This window comes from Geospiza fortis, unplaced genomic scaffold, assembly GCF_000277835.1.
Source record: "Geospiza fortis unplaced genomic scaffold, GeoFor_1.0 scaffold11, whole genome shotgun sequence".
In the NCBI taxonomy this organism is placed as follows: Eukaryota; Metazoa; Chordata; class Aves; order Passeriformes; family Thraupidae; genus Geospiza; species Geospiza fortis.
The window spans coordinates 8822991-8847215 of NW_005054304.1; the positions used below are offsets into that span (position 1 = coordinate 8822991).

The window sequence follows — 24225 nt, forward strand, 5'->3', positions numbered from 1 at the left end:
CCTGTGGAAGAAAAGAGACAAATATTTTGAGAGGCTTACAAGTCAATGTGATGATAAATCACAGGATCTTATTTTCCAGACTGCTCTGTTTTACCTTCTCTCTTTTCCCTACCTGGGGGCTGCGTTACAGCTTTGCTCCCAGCAGTTGCAGGCAGCTGCTGTTTGCAGGGAGGGAGCTCCTGTGGCATTATTTATGGCAGCTCTCAGTGAGAGGACAGTGATTTACTGTGTGCCATCTTCTGCAGCTGTGAATTTGCACCACGGCGACAGGGACATCCAGTGGAATCCTGATTTTCAGTCTGACACAGAGGTAGAGAGAGGTGAACTGGCTGGGTAAAAAATGAAAGCCTGTTAGTATCCTCCTTTGCCCTCCCACAAATAAACATTTACTTTCTGGAAATTGGAAATTAGGGTTTCAAATAGCCTGACATTCATGCTTCCATCTCTCCTGCCAGGCAACTTTTTCAAGACAAGTCAGGATAGTCTTGATTCTTCCTCTAAACTTTGGTGTACTTTTTTTATATAGGTCCTCCTCTTTTGCTTCTCCTCCAAACCCCACATCTGACTGCATCTGCTCTATGTCTGACTGCCCTTACTATGGAAACTCTCTGATGAATTTGTCACCAAACTTGCCCCGTGCTCTGAGCTGCACAACATGCAGGGTGGCAGCAAAAGGAGCCCCCACCCAGGAGCTCTCAGGTCTGCCTCTGCCTGCAGAAAGGAGCTCACTTCTCTGTGCTACCAAAAAAGAGCTGTAGAATTTGACTTCATGCCCTTGATCTTGAAAAAAAGATGCACGGATCAACTGAGCAGGCTCATGGGCTTATCCAAATTGAATCTCAGTGCCAAGTCTCTTGGTTTTGACCTATGCTATAAAAGTGTTAAATTTCCTGCAAAGCCATTGGCATTCTGCACAGGGAAAATGATAGAATAACACCAGGGAATGCCTTGCATTTTATTTCTGGGGTTATTTCTTTCGACCACAGTTTATCTGGCACAATGCACAGGAAAATGATGGGATGTGTTTTGTAACATTACACAGGAAATCCTGGCATTGCCTTCTCTCAGTAGCAGTGAGCCATGCCAGTCAGCTGTGGCACGGGACAATGAGCAAGCCCAGCTTAGTGGCCCCTGTGGGAAGCTGCATGGGAAGCTGCTTCATGAGCTGTGTCTACTGGAGAGGGAGTAAAGGGAGAAGGAGGGAAAGGTTCATTTATTTGCTCCCAAGATTCCTCCTCTGAGGCTGGCATGGTGGAAATTGCAAAACTGCAAGTGGGATTAATAATTCCATAAAAGACATGGCTGTAGGTACAATAATGGAGGGCAAGCGAGCCCATTATCTGGTCTGGCTGGCTATGAAAGATTTTTGCTCCAAGGCATTGCTGTAATTGAAGATTTGGTTGGTCAAGCTGTAGAATACTTTTAGGATACAAGTGATGTGTGCTGTCATTGCTATGCAAGCTTATGTTTCCTTTCTCCTATTCTGAGCTGAATAGAATATAACCTCCAAGTCAGTAATCAGTGTTTGAATGATATGGTCCTACATTTCAGGGCAAAAAAGGTATGAGGTGAAATGCAAAACTTCAGATCTTCCTGCTAGTTAGTTCCTTTCTGCTCTGCTTCCTCCAGCAGCAAAAGTAATGGTAGGTCTTGATTGTTCTGCATTGTTCCAAAGCACTAAAATCCAGAGGCAAAAAAAAAAAAAAAAAAAAAAAAATTGTTCATTACATACATGAACAGCTACAGCCCTTGCTTATTGAAATGCAGAGGGGACCAGGGAACCTGATTAGGCAAATTTTGTGAGAGAGGAGTACAGCCAAGCTCCTGAAAAACAGCAACATTACCAGGGAGATGCCTTTATTAACAGAATAAACACTCAGTCCTCCTGCAGATTGTTATCCAGATTGAATGGCTCTTGGTTCTTATCAAGACACTTCTGCAAAACATGGAAATCTCAGGCAGTGTGATCCTTCAAGCAAACACCGTGCTGCTTAAAGCCTGATTGTGATCATGCAAAGTAGCCTGCAGCCCCTCTGGACACACACAACAGTGGAAGGTGAGCAATAAACCATGAGTTCTTAACTTTCCCAAACACCAGCAGCTAGCAGGGTTTCTGTGCCAGGCTTTTTCACCTCTCCACATTGCTGGTAGCCCTGGGAGAGCACAGGAAAGGATTTCAATCACTAGGCAGTTCTCCTGTTGGCAGAAAACCTTGCGGACACAGAGGTGGCAGCCTGGCATGCTGATGCCTTCCTGAAAGTAATCACTCAGTCTGGTGGAGAAGAGCAACTTCTTACCTTATCTCCCTATCTATAAGAGCAGCAGGGTTGCAGAAGGCAGCAGCAGCAGCACAGCCCATGGGTTTGTGCTGCACACAAATGAAGCAGAGCACTGTGCTCAGGCAGCTTCTTGCTTGCAAAGTTGTACTGCTTTATCTTTCATAATCTTATTTTAGGAGAGGTTAAAACCCTCCTTTGGGAGATCTGAAAAAGATCTGAATGCTCATGGAGGTAGAGACATTTATGATCTCATGTCTTTGAGGAAGTCTTACCTAATGCAGGTTGGAAGGGAGAGTAGGCAGAGCAAGCCCCAAGCCAGCCAAGGTGCCCTAAGCAATATTTCCAGGGTGTCCATCTCAGGCAGATCTGTTTGTAACCTGGGCCAGGCTTGTATCAAAAATGTGGTTTGATACATGCTCAGCTTTAACAGCACAAGTAGAATCCCTCAAACCTCAAGGTGGTTTAGAATATAATAATAATATTAGAATAAGAAATACCATTTTTTTTAAAGTATAGTCCAATCCACTCTTCAGTGCCTCTGGTAAATTCAGCAGGGACTCTTAAAATTTCTAGGCAGAATTGTGGCTTTTCCTTAGGCTTCCCTGGGTAGCCTCTATACTGCTGTGTGTATTTGAAGAGTGTTCATTGGTATGATCTGAGGAAAGGCTTTAAAGAGGGAGTGTATTTTGGGCTATCTCTAGAAATGGTTCCTCTATGTAATGCTTTTGCTTGGGAGAACAAATCAAAGTAATGAATTAAGTTTTGGAGTAATAATATATCCTATACAATAATCTTAAACATTTTTACTTTCGTTGTTCAAAGGATTGTCTGGAAAGGCCCCTCAGTATATCTCTAAATGTATAAGGTTGGTTATTGCATGTTCATGTACACAAATAGTGGTTTCAGACCTCAGTGTTTTTTAAACCCTGTATGGGAATGAATCTGGGAAGCTTTCACTGCTGTAACCAAGTACTAAGAAGATAAAAGCATTTGAGGTATTTTTAAATGTCAGATTTCAGACACAAAAAGTATTACTGTGATTTGATCTTCAGACTCTGTATTTATCTGTCTAGCTTCTCCTATTTTATCAACAGCTCTGTTCACCTTGGAGATAGCTATAAGCTATTGATTCAGGGTCTCTAAAATCCAAATTATGATATTTAAGTCAAGATACATAAATCATTCATCTAAACACTATCAAAAAGGAAATTTTGATGATTTTGTTTTTAATTTTTAAGGGCTTTAAAAAAGCACTGTACAAGCAGTTTAAAATATGACAGAATCATCAGCCAAATATTTTTGTCATATTTGCTTAGGTAAATAGCAGATAAATGTCAAATATGCAAGGGCCACCTAGATCTCTTACTTTTAAAAAGAGCTGTTCTAGACTGTCACTTCAAGGGACTTAGTGTAGCTGATGTGTCTTGTGTTTCTCAAAATATAGATGCAGGTAGTTTGGATAAGAATGAGGCTTTGCACTACCCGAACATGACCCCAAGCAAACATGATCATGTCCAGGTTCTTACAGTGAAATTAAAGATCTTTTTCCTGCACCCAATAACCCAAATATCACAGTGCGCTCAAGGACGCTGCTGACATTTTCAAAGACCACCCAAGGTGTTGCCTTTCTGACTGCAGAGATGCTCTGGGTCTTCATGGGACTCCCTCTCTTTTCCTTTCTAGTTCTCTTGAGTCTCTTCCTCTTGCTCTGTCTTCTGCCTCTTGTCAAGTCATTGGAGTCCAGTTTTGATACTAGCAAATACCATATTGTCATAGCTGGAATAAGTGCTTGACTTCTAAAGGTAGCCTAAACATACTATCTAAAAAATGAAGTTCACTAGTCACCACAATTCTTAAGATCTTAAGATGTTATTAATTTTATTTTTAATGTGATTGCCTCTTAGCTGAAGACAAGGCTTGTGTGTTCATCCAGTGCTAGGTCAGGTTCAGTGAACTAGTTTATTTATCCTTCTCACAACACATCAGCAGAGGGTCTAAACAGATTAGTTAAAGCTATTCCTTATTATCTAATTAAGAAAAAATAATTCCTTAAAAGAAAAGGCAAATATTTTAGTATTTCATGTTGATGTTTTCTTAATGCAAACTTTTGGTGTTTGTCTTATTGCTTTGTGTCCAAAAAGTCTGAGAATGCACTTGGAAATAGTAATTAAGCCTAATAACTGTTGTCATCTCAGTCTTGGAAAAAAAACCAATAACAAAGTCAAACTAAAGTGTTTGTTTCAATTTTTTTCTTTCTCCTGCTAAGCAGGAGAACAGTTATTCACATGGCTTGTTATCCACAGGGCTTTTTAGGCAGGGGTCAGCTGACAAGTGACACTGGAAGAAATGTTCAGTGAGGTGAGAGCTGAGGGAGAAGACATCTAAGAAGTATGCAGTGGCTGAATGGGCACGTTCCAAGCTTTCCGTTTTTGGTTAATTGAGATTTGATTCAGAAAAATGCCACTTTTGTCCCAGCCTGTCCAGAAGGGTTGGGGCTCCCAGGTGTGCTCTATGTTGGGCTCTGCTGTCTGAAAGTTAATGATGAAACTCTGCTGACTTTGGACATTGGGGTTTCCTGAATTTGTGTGAAATTATTGGTTAATTTCAGATACAAGAGGTGCTCCTGATTTACCTACATACTGCTTGGGACCTGCAACTCAAGTCCTCAAGTGGTATGCATGTAATCGTAAATTCTGCTCATAAAGCCACAATATCACCTCTAGTGTTGTAGGGAACAGTGTGAAAAAGTGTAAATTTAGGAAGGAGCACTGTCTCTCTGTCCTATGGCAGTACCATGCATCACAGCTGATCTGTGGATCTGGGAGGCAGCTTTGGAAGCACGGGCAGTTAGAAAGACACATTTCCCAGGATGGGCAGGGCAGAGCTGTCCCAGTGGAGGGGAGCACACCAAAGCCTGTTCACTTCTTCTGCAGACTCCACAGGCTGTCCCTGCTCTTGCTTTTGGCTTGTGGCAATGAAAGCAAGACAAAAATTAAGTCCAGGGTGTTCATGGGGCCATGAAGTACTGAATTTTTTATAAAGCTTAGTAACTATCATTTTTCAAGTAATTTTCTAAAAGAGGGCTGGAATGTGGGTAGTGCACAGGAACCAATGTACCTTGAAAGTACATTTCTTTGTTTTAATAAGGCTGGCGGTGTACCGTGACTCGCCATAACGAATTAATTTGGTGTTTACCATAACAGCACTGAGCTTAATGAACTCATCATATTTATGCAACTGTCTGTAGATGTTCTCTTGTCATTTGGGATTCATAAATAAGTACTAATACTTTTATCGCCTCTTTCTCCTGAGCAGAAAAGTTCTTCACAGTGAAAGGCCATTAAAGCTCACTTCTATTTTTCTGTATAAAAAGTAAGCAGAAGATCTTTAATAACTTGATTTTTATCTTTATGTAGGTTTCTGAATTGTTAGTATGTACTCCGCAAAGCTGTTCAGCTTGAACAAAACTATTGTAGAGCCATCCTTATCAAATTCCAACAGTCATATAATAAATAGAGTAATATCTCATTTTACTGCAGATGCCATTTCATTCAAGGTTACCCTTCTGCATTTGAAAGAGAGTATCCATCTAAGTTCAACAGATTTAAGTAAAAAGGAGTTCTCTAAATTGAACGAAGTGATACTAATTTGTGGCATCCAAGTGATGATTGCTACATCTTTGGAGGGTAATTGTTTGTTGCTGAACAAAACAAAAGGTCAGCTGCTTTCTCTCTTTTAATATTGTTTGAAATGCAAATCCTTAATGCTGAACAGCAGCTCTGGTTTACTACTGCTTCTTCTGTCATCTCTGGAAGGCAAGATGCTTATCCGCCCTGCTGAAGGGCACATCAGAAGGCGGCCACCTGCCTGCCCTCCTGGGCCTCCCTGGCTGAAATCTGGGCTGAAATCTGCTCAGAGTCCCTGCCACAAAGCAGGCTTTGCAGCTGGACCCACGGGCACTCTTTTGCTGGGTTAAGTGGTGGGAATGGGTGCAAAGGGAGCGCTGCTTCGTCTAATCTGGCAGCATTTGGCTGGCACACAACATTTCCTCTCATGGAGCCCATGACTGGCAGCTCATTAAAAAGCTGGCTTAAAAAAAATATCCACAGAGAAAAACAGAAAATGGTCTCTTCAGAACCAAAAATTCTCACAGATATCGAGATCTCTAGTCAAAGGAAGGACTGGTTTATCTGTATATGTAGATATAATGATCTCTTCTTCCACGTGTTTTGCTCATTTTGCAAGTTCTCCCAACATCGCTTCATCCACTCAGGAGCAGGCACTGGCAGTGCTGCCCTCTTACTTTCACCTCAGGGCAATGACTTTTGCCCTACACCTTCCCACCATCCTTTTTATGGCTGAAATATGATGCTATAAATCTTATAAATATGATTTATGGCATTAAGTCAAGGCTTTGAGCATCACTGTGTGTCTCCCACCAGGCCTCAAGGATGAGGGCAAAATATGAAAACTCACCAGGTCTCAGTGAGACAGTGAGGTACCACTGAGAGGGGAGAGGAGATGAAAAGGACTCCAAGAGTCTCCTACTTGCCCCTCTCCATTCCTATTTCCCATTTCCTTCCCCATGAGGAAGCCAGCCACGCCAGGCAGCAGCCATCCCTCTCTGGCACTACAGCCCCGAGCCAGCCTTCCAGGTGGCACCAGTGAGAGCTGCCCTGCTGCCAAGAGAGGAACCTGCTTTGCCAAAACCTAAAGCTTGCTCAGGGAGATGCAACAGGAGCTGGCATCACTCCAGTTATTGCAGTGAAAGATTTAGGCAGTTGCTTCACTGAAGTAAAAAACCCACAGACACTCCTTGTGGGTCCCTACCTGTTCAATTTGATAATTGAGGATGCTTACAAACCAGCTTTTATATCTTGCTTAAAGAGGAGAACCAAATTCTGCAGACTTTATATCAGATTTCTGATAGAAAAGCTCCAGTGAGAAGGTTTTGCCAGAGGAATGATTTTTGCCTAGCCACTGCAGAAGTCACCAGAGGTCTTGTCACTGCCTGATCCCATCTGCAAGCACCGAGTGCTCCCAAAGGTGACCCATGAGAGCCCCCTGGGAGCCAGCACAAGGGCTGGGACCTTGGCTCAGGCTCCTGAGGCAGAGCCCACCAAGGTACTCAACTAAAGCATTTTTATTTTTATTATTTACGGTGTCCCTGCCCCTTCAACAGTGGGCATTCATTACCTTGGCTCTGCAAATCTGCTCTCTGTAGCAGTCTGATCTGCTGACTAGAGCCAAGCACCTCATCCTTAGCACATCCTCTTCCTTATCAGTGCCTGTGGGGAAGTTATCCCTGTGGACAGCATGTTCCTGGTGCAGGAAGCTGATACTCAGTCACCTTTGACATCCCAGAACATGCGTTGGCATTTCCAATATCACTGTAAATGGCCTCTCATATCTCATGCTCACTACTGATAGCTGAGAATGAAATTAGATCAAAAAAGGTGTTGTCACAGAGGTCTCAGTTTCAGAGCATTTGTGACACCTTGCTATCACATTAAGTTGGGGTTTTTTATCTGTGGGTATTTTGGAGGAGTAATTCTATTTTACTGCCAGCAGCAATGTCGTTACCAAGTGGAATCCGCTCCTATTCCCATTGATTCATTAGGATTTGTTCACATCCCTGTTAGATTTGGAAAGCACAGGCAGCTTAGTTTTCTGTGTTTATATCCACGAGACATCACTGGGCACTGTGAATTCAGAGCCAAATCAGTTAAAGTGCACCTCAATAAATTTACGTCATTGCCCTGAAAAATGTAACTCTAACACTTTACTTGCTAAAGAAAAATATATTTAAGACCTGTACTCTGTCCATAAGCAAGTTTTAAAGATCATGTTTTTTGGACAAATCGGATTATTTCAATATATAGGCTTCTTTTGTAAGTTTTTAAGACTATGGTATTTCAAAACATCAGGAACTCGTGCACCCTGCTTATTAATTTCCACTGGCTTATGTCTCACAGTATTACTCTGTACTAATAAGCAGGTTCAAAAGAGCCATTGAGGAAAAAGTTCAGCTGTAAAAATCTGGGACTAGGAAGGAGAGGCACTTGCTGGAATTATAGCATTGGAAGATCATTATCATTCAGAGCATTTAGTTAATGCCTTATTACTTTAGTCATTTATTAAATTTGAAAATCAAATAACAAAGTGATTGTAGTGTCTGCCACCCAACAGGTACGTCTGATTAGCGTATCGGGGAAGCCACCAGGAGCTGCGGCAAATCCACGTATTTTTATGGAAAGAGTCCCATCGTGTGGGAGCCTCCTTGCAGCACGCAGGGAGAGCAGCGCCCGTGTGCCGGCGTGCCTGCTTGCAAGGAACCTCCCTTCCTCCTTTGTTTCCCCTGGAATTCCCATAAAAGCGCAATTTTCGTTTCTGAAAATGAGCTACAAAGATAGGAACTTTCATAACTAGGAACATGTTATAAGCGTTAAATCTCCTTAATATGTTAACTATTCTTTTGATTCTGATTTGATAAACAGGTGAATTCTGAAATGGAGTGTTTCTGAAGCCTAACAGAAGCAGGATCTCCCTCTTTCTCTGCATGCCATTAACATAGATATTGCTGCTCTTTTCATTTCTCTCAATATATATTGTATCCCTCAACATCTGTTTGCAGCTGCAGTTTTACATGGCTTCTTTATAAGCTTTCCACTTCTTGAGCTCTCCCATGTAATAATACCAATACTATCCCCAATTTCTACTTCCATGTTTTATGTTTTCCTTTAAAGAATTGAACTTATATGTTACATCCATAAAGAAAATTGCCAATAATTACCAGGGGTACAATTAGGGATAAATCTCCATTAAGGAACAAGCCAAAGCTCAGTGTCTTTATGCAAATGCCTTTTGTTAAAAAGATGCCTTGTGTAATCAGGAATTATACTGACAAATTAAGAATCATTTAATTAATGAGAATAGAGCAATCATTTGGATGGTTCATTCTATTCCTGACTGAACAAAAGAGACAAAATCACCCTGCTCAGGGATTAGAGCCACTGCTGGAAGAAATAAACCCCATGGATGTTGTTCTGTTACTGCCTTGGGAAGATAGTACAGTAATTCCTAAATATAAACTACATATGTTTGGATTAGGCATTGAAAATTAATTTCCTGAACTTATACAAAAGGGTTCTGTTTATGCTGGCTGTCTGCTCCTGCTGACCTCCCAGAATGGAATATTTGGGCCAAAATACTCACCTAAATCCTAGTACAGGATTCCAGGGTAGTGAGATCCAGAATTATGGTGAGTTCTTTCCATAAGGACTGTATGCCATGATCCAGGGTAGGGTATGGACCCTGTTTGCAGTTGCAGAGCACTAATCTGGTCTCCAGTTCAGCCCTTTGTTAGAGCAGGTCAATTTGCCCTGGGTCTTTCCCTCTGGGTCTTTGAATTTCACCGGGGTGGTGATGCCATAAATTCTCTGTTCCATTGTTTGACCTCTCCGATTCTCCTCTTACCTGGTTGGAATTTCTTGTCTTCCAGTTTACCCCAGTTGCATCTCATCCTGTCACTGGGTCTAACCTGAGCTTCTCTACACACTCCCAAGAGGCAGCTGCAGGCAGCAATGGCAGCAGTCCTGCCTGCAGTGCCATCCCTCCAGAGCTCATCTGAACATGAGTGGCTCATAACAGCTATTCAGTCTCTTACAACAAACCAGATTATCCTCCCATCCTTGAGATAGCCCTGCTCCACCAGAAAGCTTCAGGATGAGGCTTTCCTAAGGTGTCTCTGGGTTTGGGAGAAGTCAAAATGTAATCCAGGCAACTCTGACCTTGGATACCTTTCTCCAGAGTGGGACCTTGAGCAATGTACTGTCAGCAGGCACTGCACAGAATTTCTTACAAACTCAAAGCTACATGAACAAGGTGGTTCTGGCATCCCTAAGGACTTGTGTGTCACCTGTGATCTGTCCTTTTAGGACACTCTTCCCTCTGAGACAGCACAGAGGTGTACAAGCTGTTCCCCTCTGAACAGGTCATGATCCCAGCCACCAGGCATAGTACTAGGTGGGAAGTGGGAGCTTCCTCCAGACCTGTGCTGGGTTTTCAGCGACTGCTGGCTGTGTCAAGCCTCCCATTCCTGGCAAGACCACAGCACAAGTAGGTGGCCATTTGGATGTGCAAATTAAGTGGCCTTGTGGACACAAATACCAGCTGAAGCATCATCAGAGACTGAGTCACCTGTGCACAGAGCAGCTGCCCTGTGGGCCCTAGGTACTTTCAAGCTCCCTTTTGAGGCTGATGTAGATCACTGCACTGAGCTGTTGTGGTAGCCCTGAGACAGTGGGACAGCTTTCCTTCCTCCTGCAGCGCACTACAGTCTCTCTGGTAGCAGCATCCCAGACCTCTGCTGGTTTGTGTGCACATGGACTTTTTTGCATGCTGTGTCAAATGATTGCAGTAGTAATTGTTTGCCTTCCAACACTGAAATGAAAAACAAATTCATTACATGAAGGAAAAATTTTCCATTGTTTTATTCTTTTTAGGTGTAATCATTGAATTTTTTATCTTGGATAACCAGGGGCAACCAGCTGTTACTCTAGTCACTTCTGGATGCTTAAAAAAAAAAACTATCTCCTCAGAAATAAATGGAGTAAATATGAAAATATTCTTCCAAACAAAATTCTCATTTCTCAAACATTTCATCCCACAGGAAGTCTAGTTAAATATGTTGTCCTTTTAAGCTGCCCAGGAAATATTTGGCGAGAGGCTGGGTGTGTAGGTCCAAGGACAAGTGAATTCCATAGCAAGGAACCTTCCTGTGGAACCACTTATCATCAGGTTGCATTCTGACATTAAGCAAGACTGCTTTAGGTCATCACTGGCTGCAATAAAATGGCTTTGCTCTCTCTCCAAAGCAGCAAACGTAGGCAACCTGATAAAGATCCGTTTGCAACAATGTTGTGTGTAACGGGGTAACTCTGAAATGCATATGCCTTCTGATTTTTTTAATTGAAATGTCTCTCCTCCAATGATTAGGATGCAAAATATTGTCAGATATCTAATGGACTGTGAAAGTCAGTTGTCCTAGACTAGTAAAAGCCAATTGAGAAAATATAATATATTGAGTAAAGCATTTTCATTGAGTTTGTTAAAAGAAGGAAAGAAAGATTTGAGTGTGCTTTGCCGTATCTGGAGTGGCACATAGATATCCATATGCTCAGCCTGACAGGCAAGCCCAAACCCAAGCTTTCCTTTCTGGCTAAATCAGTCTGTGCAGGTTCATCTGCTGCTTGGCTTTCCAAGACACATGGGGAGGTTGCAGGCAGTCAGATTTACACCCTGCTGCCCCACTTTAACCCCTGCCTCTGTGCTTTCTCCCCAAGGATTTTGGAGCTGCAGCAGAATGGCGACATGGACGTACTGAAGCATAAGTGGTGGCCGAAGAACGGTCAGTGTGATCTTTACTCATCTGTGGATACCAAACAGAAAGGAGGTGCCCTGGACATAAAAAGTTTTGCAGGTGTTTTCTGCATCCTCGCTGCAGGGATTGTCCTATCCTGTTTCATTGCAATGTTGGAAACGTGGTGGAATAAAAGGAAAGGCTCCCGGGTTCCATCAAAAGAGGTATTAGACCCTCCATTTCTCCTGGGGAATTTTCATGCACCCTAAAGATTGTTGCCTTGACTTTATAGCACTAGAGAGGGTGGGGAATCAAATTCAGAGATACTTCATTAGCTTCCTGATTTTTTAACGTAATTGATGTTCCTCAAAATCTTTCCAGCTATTCTTTCTAGAAAAGCTTGAATAAAAATAAATGTATATTGATGATGTATAAATATGCAACTATTCTGAGTAAAACACAATTGTTACTTGTGGAATAGTACATTATTAATACATCAATATTCAGTTCATTGTTCCCATTGGTGACAGCTAATTCTCACTAGGTATCTTGGCTTCTTCTTGAAAAATACGTCTCCTAAGCTCAGTGGCAGAGTCATTTAAAATACATTTGCAAAATTTGCCCCTTACATCAGCTGTTAGCTTCTTGAATAAGCTTGTGTCCATTTTCAGAAACATTAAGCTCTTGAGAGTTCCATGAACTTCAGATCTTTTGATTTCATCTGAAGTCCAGGGAAGCAAGACTACATTAGATTTTTCAGGTTCAAGCCAGACATATTTTTGAAACCTGGTACAGGCTTGCTTCAGAAAATCTTGTACAGATGCCACAGAGAAATATGTTATTTTACACCTGAGATGAGTTTGCTTCTACACCTGCATGTGTAATGCTTTCCTTCCTGTGGTAATCTACCAGTCCCTCTACCAGCCATCTGAGCCTTGTGCAACTTTGCACCAAATTACTTTTATTCATAATTAACTTCTTACCTCTACAAAATGCTAAAAAGAAAATTAGGGCCAAAATGATTTATTAAAATATCCTTGGAAGCAACATCCAAACCTAAACCAAAATGAGAGCATACATGTAGCACTATTAAAAACAGCTTTTTTGTCTCTGTAGCTTAGGCACATCTGTGTAGCTTGTGGGGTATTGATGTTAATTTGTGTGCAGTGGTCTTGCCTTCTCTGCAGTTTCTCCATTGTGTTTATTCCTGCTAATCTAATGCTGTCTAATCAGGCAGGATTAATTACACCGCCTAATTAGACAACATTGGCACTGATGTTAAAATACATTTAATCTTTTCTTGCCTGTTTTAATTCCCAAGCTTTTTTTTTTCTTTTTTCTTTGTTTCTTTTTCTTTTCTTTTTTGTTCAAGATCTGGACCGGACCATTATTAAAAGGAAAAAAAAAAAGGAATCTCTAGAATTTAAATTGGGTTTCTCAGGAATGGAAACCATGTAGTTTCACCTGGTAAATTATTTTAAAACACTAAAATTTACTTGATTGTTGTTTACCCAAATATTTAGAACTTGACACTTGATATTTATCTGGTGCAAAACATGAAAATCAATAACAAAGGAAAAGAAAAACATGCCAACACAGATATTTTACTCAAGTATAAAATTTCCTATTTCAATTTTCAAATGCTGAGAAATTCAAGTGTGTACTTTCCACAAATGGTATAATTTGGCCTCCTTGATCTTTATTATATGGTCATTAGCTTAGCATTTAAACACTCATCTCAACGTTAAATTGAAAAGCTTGGCTCAAAACTGAGTTTAACGTGGACGTACGTGCTGAATGTCCCCATTATCCTGGATGTGGGGGTCATTCAGCAAAGAAATACATCTTAACTAACTTTCTTAAAATTCATTTTAGCTTCCATGAAATCCATTGGCTCTTCCAGGCCACTAGTCCAGAATCGGGGGTCAGATTGGGCCAGTTTGTGGTCAGCAAGCCAACCCTTTTTCCTGGTGGCTGCCATCTTGTGCTCCAGAATGCAAGCATTTATACTGAAAAAAAATTGTCTAATGGTTGCGAAGATAACATTTCGGTCGCGTGCCAGAAGTAACCCATTCACTGATGTCTGCCTGAGTCTGCAGACAGCCTTAAACAGTAGCTCTGAGAGAAGTATGAACCGCCCCAGTAATCTCAATGGGATGTTGACTCTGAAGCCTGATGATAATTTAAATGTGAAAACTGCTGAATATTTCACTACTGATCACACAAGAGAGAAGAGGAAAGATCATATTATGGAGATATGCACAATCTTACTGTGAGTGGGTCTCATTTTGGTGTATCGATTGGGTGGAGATTGGGTTGTGGGCTAAGCATGGGAGATTATCACCGCTTATATCTTTTCACTGGTCTGACCCTAGCCCCAAATGCATCTCTGTAAAAGAAAGAGGACTACTTTGAGTTACTCTTAGAGGCTCAGAAACTATGAAATTCCAATATTTTCCCAATTGGCACTTTAAATTACAAAGTGTTTGTATGTTTCTTTTTTCAAAATTAAAAACAAACAAACAAAAAACAAACCAGAAAAAAAAAAAAAGGAAAATATTTAGGACTGTCCCTCAGAGACATAGTCATGACTTGCACACGCTAATCGAGCCTCTGTATATTTCTTTAGCTTCTGATGTGGCCCCAGTTCTCCTGCATCCATATGCAGCTCCAAATTTTTTGAGGAGATAGCGTTTGGTGAATGCGTTTGGATTTGATGTCACCTGTGTGGTTGTTATGTGCATCCATGTCTATGTCCACCTGTGAATAAATAATAGACAGAAAGCTACGTCCGAGGAATGAGCACTGCATTTTTTCCTTCCTGTGATGAGCTCAAATCAAAGCCCTTGTGGTCAGTGATCATCCAGTCCCTGGGAGATCCCTGATGCCCTGTTCCCTTCCCCTTTTTCCCTGGTTTGTCTCCCTGTCCCTGCCCTCGGAGGGTGCAGTCCTGGAGGGGAGCTGGCCTCTCAGTCTCCTTCCAGTCGGGCTCTGTGTTCGGCGTGGTGCCAGCGCAAATGTTCAGTGATCCATTCTGCTAAGTAGATGAACTCCTGCAGTTTGTTCTAGGTGTGGACTGAGTGCTTGACTTCATTCCTAGAGAAAGGAGGGATCTCAAGCCCATTCGGTATACTAGGAGTCTTGCCATTGATTCAGGGAGCTCTGGATCAAGCCAGTCAATGAATTTCAGTAATCAAGGCTGGAAGTCATCAGTGCACATCTATCGGCTGCCTAATTATCCTCTGTGAGGTCCTAGAGTGTGAGATATTTCTAGTGGCCTGGAAGAGCCAGTAAATTTCACAGAGATTAAGGTAAATTTTAAGGTTAGTTGAAATTGATTTTTGTTCTGAATGAGCTGCACTACTTAGACTGAGGGAATATCCCTGTCCGTGTGTACTTAATGCTGCTTTGACTTAGGCTTTGCAGTTCAGCAGAAATATGTATGTACAACACAGGTGATTTATTGGGTCACCTAGGGCTTTCTCCTCTTTTTTAACTTCTATGCATTTAAATTCTCAATTATAACAAACAAACCTGTTTAAATGAGTTCTCTGGGAAGAGAGATTTAAGAAGGAAAAGGGACAGAGGTAAGAGAAGCAATGATATATTATAATAAATACATCAGGCTGCCTTCTCTTCTCACCCACAAAAGTATAATTCCATCAGAATAGATGGAATTTCTTCTTTGAAGGTGAGGAGATAATTAATCCCTCTGTTGGCATTGTAATTTAAAATTGCCTGGTGTACTCCTTTCTGTTCGATGTCAATGAGTCACCAGTGCTTGGGGTTTTTTCTCTGTATGTTCAGCTTTTCTATACCACAATTTACATTATAAAGGCAAAAAGGAACCTGAGAAGTTTCTAGCCCTTCCTTAAACCCTGAGAGGATGACAAAGATGGCAACCTGATCCCTCAGAGCCTCCCATGTTGACATCCAAATTTAGTTCTCATTGCGGAGTTGAAGAACTGGCATCATTCCAGGTGTTTGAGATTATGCAGTTTACTTTTATTCAGCTGTTGCTAGTCTAACCCACCTAGCTCTGAGCTTGCCTTTTCCTGAAAAGCTACCAGTGGTGCTTTGAGTTTTGTTGTTTGGATCCAGGGTTTGAAGGTAGCTGTGGTGTAAGGGTCTGCCTCAGTTTGGCTTTGCCCACCTGGCTTCAGGCAGTGGGGGAGCTCACTGGTGACACTCAGGACACCGTCAGCCAAGAGCCAGCTCTAGTCAGTTGTGCCTTGCACTCCCCAAGCAGTGCTGATCACCCTGTGAAACTTCAGCCCAGCACAAATGGCGATGGTGAGTGGTGCCTCTTGTTTTTCTCATTCCCCAGGACGACAAGGAGATCGACCTGGAGCACCTCCACAGGCGTGTGAACAGCCTCTGCACAGACGACGACAGTCCCCATAAACAGTTCTCCACCTCATCGATTGACTTGACCCCGCTGGACATTGACACTTTACCCACACGTCAGGCACTGGAGCAAATCAGTGACTTCAGGAACACTCACATCACCACAACCACCTTCATACCAGAGCAGATCCAGACTCTGAGCCGCACGCTGTCTGCTAAAGCCGCCTCGGGATTCTCCTTCGGCAGCGTGCCCGAGCACCGAACTGGCCCTTTCAGGCACAGGGCACCCAACGGGGGCTTTTTCAGAAGCCCCATCAAAACAATGTCATCTATCCCTTACCAACCAACTCCCACCCTGGGCCTGAATATCGGTAGCGACCCAGACCGAGGCACCTCCATCTGAGCATCAGAACGAGTTTCTTCACTGTTTCTTATTTAGGACTCCCTTTGCAAGGAGCAGCTGTAATATTGTGGGACTAACATGGATGTAACCTTTCTTCTTTTCCTTATTTTTTGGTTTTGAGGGTTGTGGTTTGGGTTGGTTTTTTTTTCTTTTTTAATTTGTTTGAGGGTTATTTTCTCTTCAGGAGTTGTTTTGGGTTTTTTTTTCTTTATTTTATTTAAGAATCAGAACTATTAGTAGCAACTCTTCCTCCTCCTCTTCTCTGCTTTCACAGTCTGGTCTCTTCTGCCTCCCCTTATTCTCTTTACTACTTGAATCACTTATTCTTCGGTTTATCACCATGTTAGGTTTTGGTTACTTCAGGCTTTTCATATACTTTAAATATAGGAAGCAAGCAGCAATTCATGCATAGGAAAACCCTGAGGATTACTTTACAGAAGGGCATTCACTCCTCCTCCCCCACCGCCTTTTTTTACTATAATTGCAATAACTGAAGTATTTTTCATGTACTCTGCTGCATCCAGTCAGCGCTCCACTGCTGTGCGTCCTTTTAACTGTGGACCAAAGGCAAACCCTGCAGTTTGAAAAATGGAAAATAAAAAAAAAAGGGCAAAAAGACAAAAAAAAACAGGAAAAAAAAAGAAAGGAAAACAAATGAAGTTTAAAGCTCATTCAGGCCCCATAATATAAGAATGCAATTTTGTAGGATTACAAAAAGCCATTACTATGCCAGTAAAGACTACAGTTAAATCTACTTTTGCACTGCAACAGTGCATATGACCTTTATGTGATTGTACAGTGTTAAAAGTTTTTCTTATGTACAGTAAACTGTATCATATGGCAGAAGCCTCTGTTGTGTTAAATAAATTAATATCTCATACACATATATATATACATATATACACACCATGTATGTGTGTGTATATATATATATACACACACATGTATATATAGCTATAAAATGACAGCTGTTGCTATTGCAATTCATTTAATAAAGCTTTAGTAAAAATGTGTTGTATACAAGAGAGATGTACAGTGCAGGGTGTCTTTTCATTTAGAAAAGACAGGTTGCTTTAACATTATTCTGACTTGCATCGTTTGCCAACAGAGCATATTTTATACTTTTCTATTAGAGCATCCAGGGCAATTTAACATTTGTACCTAGATGTAACTCCTTTGGTTAGGTTTTGCATTGGCTTTTGAGCATTCTATAAGGCTAATCTTGATAATTTTCCTTTTAATTAATTAAACAAATGGAATTCTCTCTTAGGTATACCATGTTCATGAACAACTGATATAGCTCTAGAGCAGTTAAACATGGATCACAGGTCAATAAATCCTTTTCCAAGTCAGCACAGTTAATCAATACAATAATGGCGTGAGTGGAGGAAAAAAAAAGCCCTCAAGATACACAGATGTGGCCTTAATTATAATCACGTATTGTTCTAAGGGGAAAAAATATGAAAAGGCACCCAGTTTAACCCTTTCTATGTTAAGTTAGATTTAGAGGAGCTATGTATTTTTTACATTAGTGCCAACTGTATAAAGCAAGAAAAAGAACAGCAGTGAGAGCAAAACCGGCGCCCACTTTGGCACCAGCTTTTTCAAGTAACACTGTTACCTGTTAGAAATGTAGGAAGAGCTTTCAATTTGTAATCCTTAAACTAAAAATGCGGTTAAGTAGAAAGCAAGCAGTTTATCCTGTGAGTTTTTTGGTTTGGTTTTCTTTTTAATACAACCATACACTTATTTTAATCTAACTCATTCTTTGGCTAAGATTAATAGGAATCAGCCTATGTGATTTGCTTTAGGATAAATTAAAAGGTATATTCTTCAGATCTATTCTATTTTGATGCTAATTCTGTTCTGGGGGAGCATCTTGTACTGTCACTGTTTTTTGTACTAAATCTTCAAATATTGTCTACTGTGTAAGGCAGAACGAATTCTTATCGTGCAAAAGGCCATTTTGTTTCCAGGGTAGCAAGTGTCTAAAAGCATGCACAACTTGCTTCCCCCTTGTAACATTCATGAACTCATTCACACTTCTGAGTAAAAGAAAAAAGAGAAAAGAAAAAAAAAAAAGAAAATTTCTTTCCAACAAGCTACATAGGGACATACCAGATGTTGCAGTGATTTTAGCTATTAAAAACCTGTTAACCATGTACTATATTTAAAATAGGCCTATTTTGATGTGTTGCCTATTATACAGATACACAAAACACTTTTTGGAGGCCTCAGTTACAAGTGGCAGAGCTTTCTGTGTATAATTTGTCTAAATAATTTGTCTAATAAAATTGTTTTCTAAACTTGCGTTTCCTCCTGTGCAATTGCTGAGTGCTGTGGGATTTTCAGCCTGTGGCAAGGCAATGTACTCATGGATTTGCTGCACTGCTACTGAAGGGTTTTAGCCCATGGAGATGGGATGAGCTCCTCAGGCTGCTGTGAGTCAGCTCAGTGAAGAGCACCCATGGAAAACACCGAGGTTTACCATGTTTATCAATGTCAGGCTTAGATTTCAGAGAGCATTTATGAACAGCATTTTGGAGAATAAGTTTAGAGCTCCTTAGCACTGACATGTACGGGACATCATTTTTAGAAATACTGCATCCCACCTTCATCTGTTTTAGTATAATGTAGGAGTTTTCTTGGAGCATGGCCTTTACTTTTATAGAATCACTTTTTGCCATCTTTATTTGCACAGAGGTTAATTTTCTGTGGTACTGGGCAGATATTGCCTAAAACAAAAGTTTTAGGGTGAGAGAAGGTAGGCCACATATCAATCATGATGGCTTTCTCAGTCTCTCTCTAAGTTTGATTAACATTTTAAACTAATGACCTAGTGATTAGCAAGCTGTGCTGCAACAACATCAGCCATGACAATTTAACTTGCAGCATCCAAAGTTTATCTCCTGCCTTTTTACATTCAGTGTGTTTTATTCACTTAAATAATATTCCTGACCTGTTACAATTTTCTATTAAGATTATCAGGCATTCAGGGGATCATTCACCTAAATAGAGGCAACATTATATTCCCAAATAGGGAAAACATTTGAAGATCTGGGTTTACTTCTCATTACCCTACTTTGATCTGATTGGACATCATAAACTATATTTATCTTCCCATGAGTCAGGGACTGTGTCCCTGTCACACTCACAGACGCACCTCTCTAGAGCCAGGTAGTTTTACAGATATGACAGATGTACTCTCTATAATGGGCTACATCATGGTGAACCCTACATGACACTTCCCTTTCTTTGCAACAAATTCCAGGGAAGTGATAGTGTTAAGGACTGTCAAGGGTTTCTGCTGCAGTAGCTCCACGGGAGATATAAGCCAGCTGTTTATAAAGATGAGTTGTTTGCATGGTATCTGCAGTTATATGACCTTTTTGAGATACCAGATACAAACAAAAAGTGAAGTAGTGGAAGAAAACACTTTTATCTGATTTCAAAGAATCACCTAGAAACATGTTTCTATTGACCAGCAGTGAATACCTGGAGATAAATAGTTCTGCTGAGCCAACCAAGTGAATGATTGCAGTCCTGAGGGACACAGCTGCAGCACGACCAGTGCCAAAGTCCCCTGTGTCTCTCTCTTGACTTCACCAAAAAAAGTGCTAGGATTGTTTCCCTGAACAAATCCGATTTTTCAGACTACCTTTTTCTTTCCTACTTACATAGGATGCTATGAATTGATGAGAACATCCTTTCTGTGAACACTTACAGGGTCATTGCAGCTTACTGGACGTTAATGCCCCCAAAAAGTTTAATTTCTTAACTCTGCTCAAAGCTGATTACATGAAAAATAAACCAGCTTCCTTTGTGCATGCTCATGGGTTAGCTAACAAAACAAAAATAGTCTCCAAAACAACAAAGGCATCACACCAACACACCCCTGCTTTAACCATTTCTCTCTCAGTACTAATTAATGTTTCCTCTTCTCTTTGCAGAGCTGTTTTGAAATAAATGTCAAAACCAAGGCTCTCCCCCTTAATCTGAGTCCCAAATAAAATTTTTGATAAACACTGGGACAGGAACACTTGCATCCACGTGTCACATCAACAGCAGTGGGCTGCTGTGAAGACATCATCACAATCTATCAGCTTGTTCTATCTCACCCAAGGCATCATTCATGAGGTCAGAAATAGAAGCCTCCAAAAGAAGGTCAGAGCAGGGGAAGTGATTCTTAGCTTAACAAATTCCTAAACATAAAAATTTTACCAACGCCTCAAAATTTCAGGAACCAGGAGCTTAATTTAGAAAGAAAATACTTTTCAAGAAGTGTAGTTATAAAAATAAATATACTATCTGTTAAGACTTAGAAAATCTGTGGTACCCAGTCCCATTCATCACAGTGGTGTAATACTCTGCATACTACAGAATCTATTTCTGCAACATTTGTCAAAAGGAAAAAAAAATCACAGCTGGAAAACTAAACTGTTGAGTCATTAACTACTGGGTCACACGAGTTCACTGCTGTAAGGGGAAAAACAAATCTTTCTGGGATCAATAACTGCCACACCAGTGGAAAAAGACAGCTACCTGCAGCAAGCACAGGACAATTCTCCACCATGACATCACAGTTCAGTCCTTCTGTAGCTAATTATTCCTACCAGCACTAGTAAGACAAACATTTCTTTCCATGCATGATAATTTTTCCCTTTCTTAAGAGAAAAGAGTAAATATTTGTGTCCCATTCTTTGTTCTAAGGGGGTGATGCACCAACACAAGATAGGATAGGGGAATGCTGCACAGTGCCAAACCAAAAGTTAACAGCTTTATTTGCAAATCCAGCTATCATCCATTAAAAGGCTGAGCCTCCAAATCAAGCAAGCCCATTATTTCATTAAAGGTTTTGGAAGTGCATGAGAGAGCCTTCAAGCTCCTGAAGTAATGACCCAGCTGCAGGCGCTTCCCTAGGTTGCTCTTCTGGCCCCTGCAGCACCTAATGTGGCAGCAAAGTAAATGAGAGCTGTCTGGGGTTTGTGCGGCCAGATTTTGGCAGTGGGGGCGGGGTGGGGGGCTGCAAGGATGGCTTCTGTGATAAGCTGCCCAAAGCTTCTTCCATGTCCAAGAGACCCCATGACAGCCAGCTCCAAGAGGGACCTGCCACTGCACAAGACAACTAATGGTGTTAGTGCCTCAGGGATAACAAAGTTAATAAGGGAAAAATGTTCCTGCCTAGGAGCAATTGCCACTGGGAGAGAAGGTGAGAATGGGTGAGAGAAGCAGCCCTGGATACCCCCAGTCAGGCAGAAAAAGGGGGAGGAGGTGCTCCAGCCGCTGGAGCAGAGATTCCCCTGCAGCTGCAGCCCGTGGTAATGCCCATGGTGGGGCAGCTGTGTCCCTGCAGCTCATGGAGGTCAAGGCGGAGACAGATCCACCTGCAGCCCATGGAGAACAGCAGAGCAGAGCAGATGAATGCCCAAAGGAATGCTGTGGGAAGCACGGGCTGCAGCAGACTCCTGCCAGGTTCTGTCAGAAGAAAGGAGCCATGGAGAGAGGAGCCCACGCTGGAGCAGGTTTGCTGGCAGGACTTGTGACATTGTGGGGGAGCCACACTGGAGCAGTCTGTTCCTGGGGGACTGCATGCCATGGAAGGGACACATGCTGGAGGAGTTCATGAAGATGGGAGGGACCCTACACTGGAGTACAGGAAGAGTGTGAGGTGTCTTGCCCAGATGAGGAAGGAGCAGCAGAGACAATGTGTCGTGAACTGACCCCAGCCTCCATTCCTGATCCCTCTGGGCTACTGAGGGGCAGGAAAACAGGGAAAATCGGGAGTAAAGTTAAGCCCAGGAATAAAGGAGGAGTGGAGAGAAGATATTTTAAGACCTGGGTTTACTTCTCATTACCCTACTTTGATCTGATTGGACATAAATTATATTTATTTTCCCCTGAGTCAAGTCTGTTTTGCCAAAAACAACATGTGAGTGATTTTCCCTGTCCTTATACCAGCCCATGACTCTTTCATTCTATTTTCTCTCCCCTGTCCAGCTGAGGAAGGGGAGGGATGGAGCAGCTTTTGTGGGCACCCAGCACCCAGGCAGGTACAGCCTCTGCGAGGTGCAGCAGGCAGGTTTGCTTTCACAGCCCCACAAGTGCCCCGTGTTACAGCGCCCCAGGTGAGCACCCAGTGCTGGGCTCTGGCACTGCTCTCTCTGCTTCAGCTCTTTGTGTGCACCCCCCTCCGCCTCCACTGGGAGCCAGCACCAAAGCCCTGGTGGGCTGTGGAGAACAGGAGGAGAAAGGAAACAAAATCTCTCCAGACACACATGCCTAATTTGAGGTTTCACACCTGGTTGCACAATAGGTCAGCTGAACTTTGCCTGACTTCTCCCTCCTTGTGGGGCTGAAGCAGCAGCAGCAGCAGCAGCTTTGATACACAGGGTGCAGTGTCCCAGTCCACCACACTGGTACTCCTGGACTGGAAATATCATACCCTCCTTCTACAAGCCACCAATTTTTTTGTGGGTTGTGTGTTACATTTGCACTCTGCCAGTCTTGCCCATGTCCCTGTCAAGTGCCAGGAAAAAAAAAAAAAAAAAGGAGCAGGCAGCTCAGTGAGTGCATTGTAGCCCTGCCACCGCTGGTAAGCTTGCCTTCCTCCCCCACTGGCCAGGGACATGCTTCTTCACACACACAGTGGGGAGGTCTTGTTTGGTTTTGAATATTCCCTGGATATGAATATTCACCGTGGACCACAGTAAGAGTAATCACAGCTGACCCATGTTGTTACTAATTAATTCTTTTGCTTACACATGGGGAACGGGAGAAAGAAAGCAAATACTGTGAACAAAGCTAATAATGAGGTTACTTGCTACTCCTTCTATCTGACACATTTTTAAGGAATGGTCTCTGTGGCGTGACAGCAAACACAGCAAGAAATTGATGCAGTGTAACAGGAAAGCAAGTTACTTTATGAAATAGTGCTCAGACAACGCTGGAATGGTTTATCTTGCTCTAACTTACAGATCTTTCTGAATCATATCTGCTGTTGTTTGGATTGGTTTTATGTCTCCCCAGGTTCAGGAGACTGCAGATGAAGTTTTCTTACCTCCTCCCTGCCAACAAGACAGAATTCCACAAAGCCCTTTATATGATTCAAAAATTATCGTGTCAGCCCATCTATACCATACAGAAAGTAGAGCTGATATGGGACACAGGGAGCCTTGTTTTTCTTACATCAAGATAAAAGATAGGTAGAAGTAGAAGGGATACACCTGGAAATCTGGCTTTTGAAAGACACATTTATTGTCTTCAATAAATATCACTGCGGTCTTCACTTTTTACGACTTTCTACATCATCTGACAAACGTAGATCTATCCATATGTATATTTAGTCTGCATAAGTCTACATAGTCTAGTCTTACATAAGTTGTTCGAAAAAACATATCCATACATATTCCTAAACATTTATTCCATAAGTATTGACACATAAAAGCAGCTTTTCCTTCCAAAACTTACAGCCAGTGAATTATTACTCATGGCATTACAGACAGAGGGTTTATTACCCACGGCACACAGTAATTCACTGGTGTGTACAAATAGAAGTTAACCTGGAGCAGTCACACGAATTTCTGTTTCACGAGGTGAAGCCATGTGAGGAAGTGGCAGGTGTGGTGCATTTGCAGATCTCCATCCACTGCCACGCACTTCATTTTCCTGAGTTAACGGTGGGCACTTGCAAAAAAAACAAAAGAAAAAAGAAAAGAAAAGAATAAAGAAAATAAGAGAAATACGGGGGTAAAACAGTGTTTTTGCTGTTGAGAAGAGCACAGGAGCCGCCTGAAGGAGCCGCGGTGCCGGGCGGCTGTAGCGGCGGGCCCGGCCCT

The 24225-nt window shown here is 41.9% G+C and overlaps 1 protein-coding gene across 1 annotated transcript in view; it reads left to right on the forward strand.

Moving 5' to 3' along the window:
* GRID2 (glutamate ionotropic receptor delta type subunit 2) overlaps positions 1 to 18696 on the forward strand; it is a 673693-nt gene extending 654997 nt beyond the window's left edge. The window contains exons 15-16 of the mRNA XM_005418132.2: positions 11624 to 11864; positions 15968 to 18696. Coding sequence (XP_005418189.1) covers positions 11624 to 11864; positions 15968 to 16390 — 664 coding nt within the window. The 3' untranslated portion in view covers positions 16391 to 18696. The remainder of the gene's footprint in view (positions 1 to 11623; positions 11865 to 15967) is intronic.
* The last annotated feature ends 5529 nt before the right edge of the window (positions 18697 to 24225 follow it).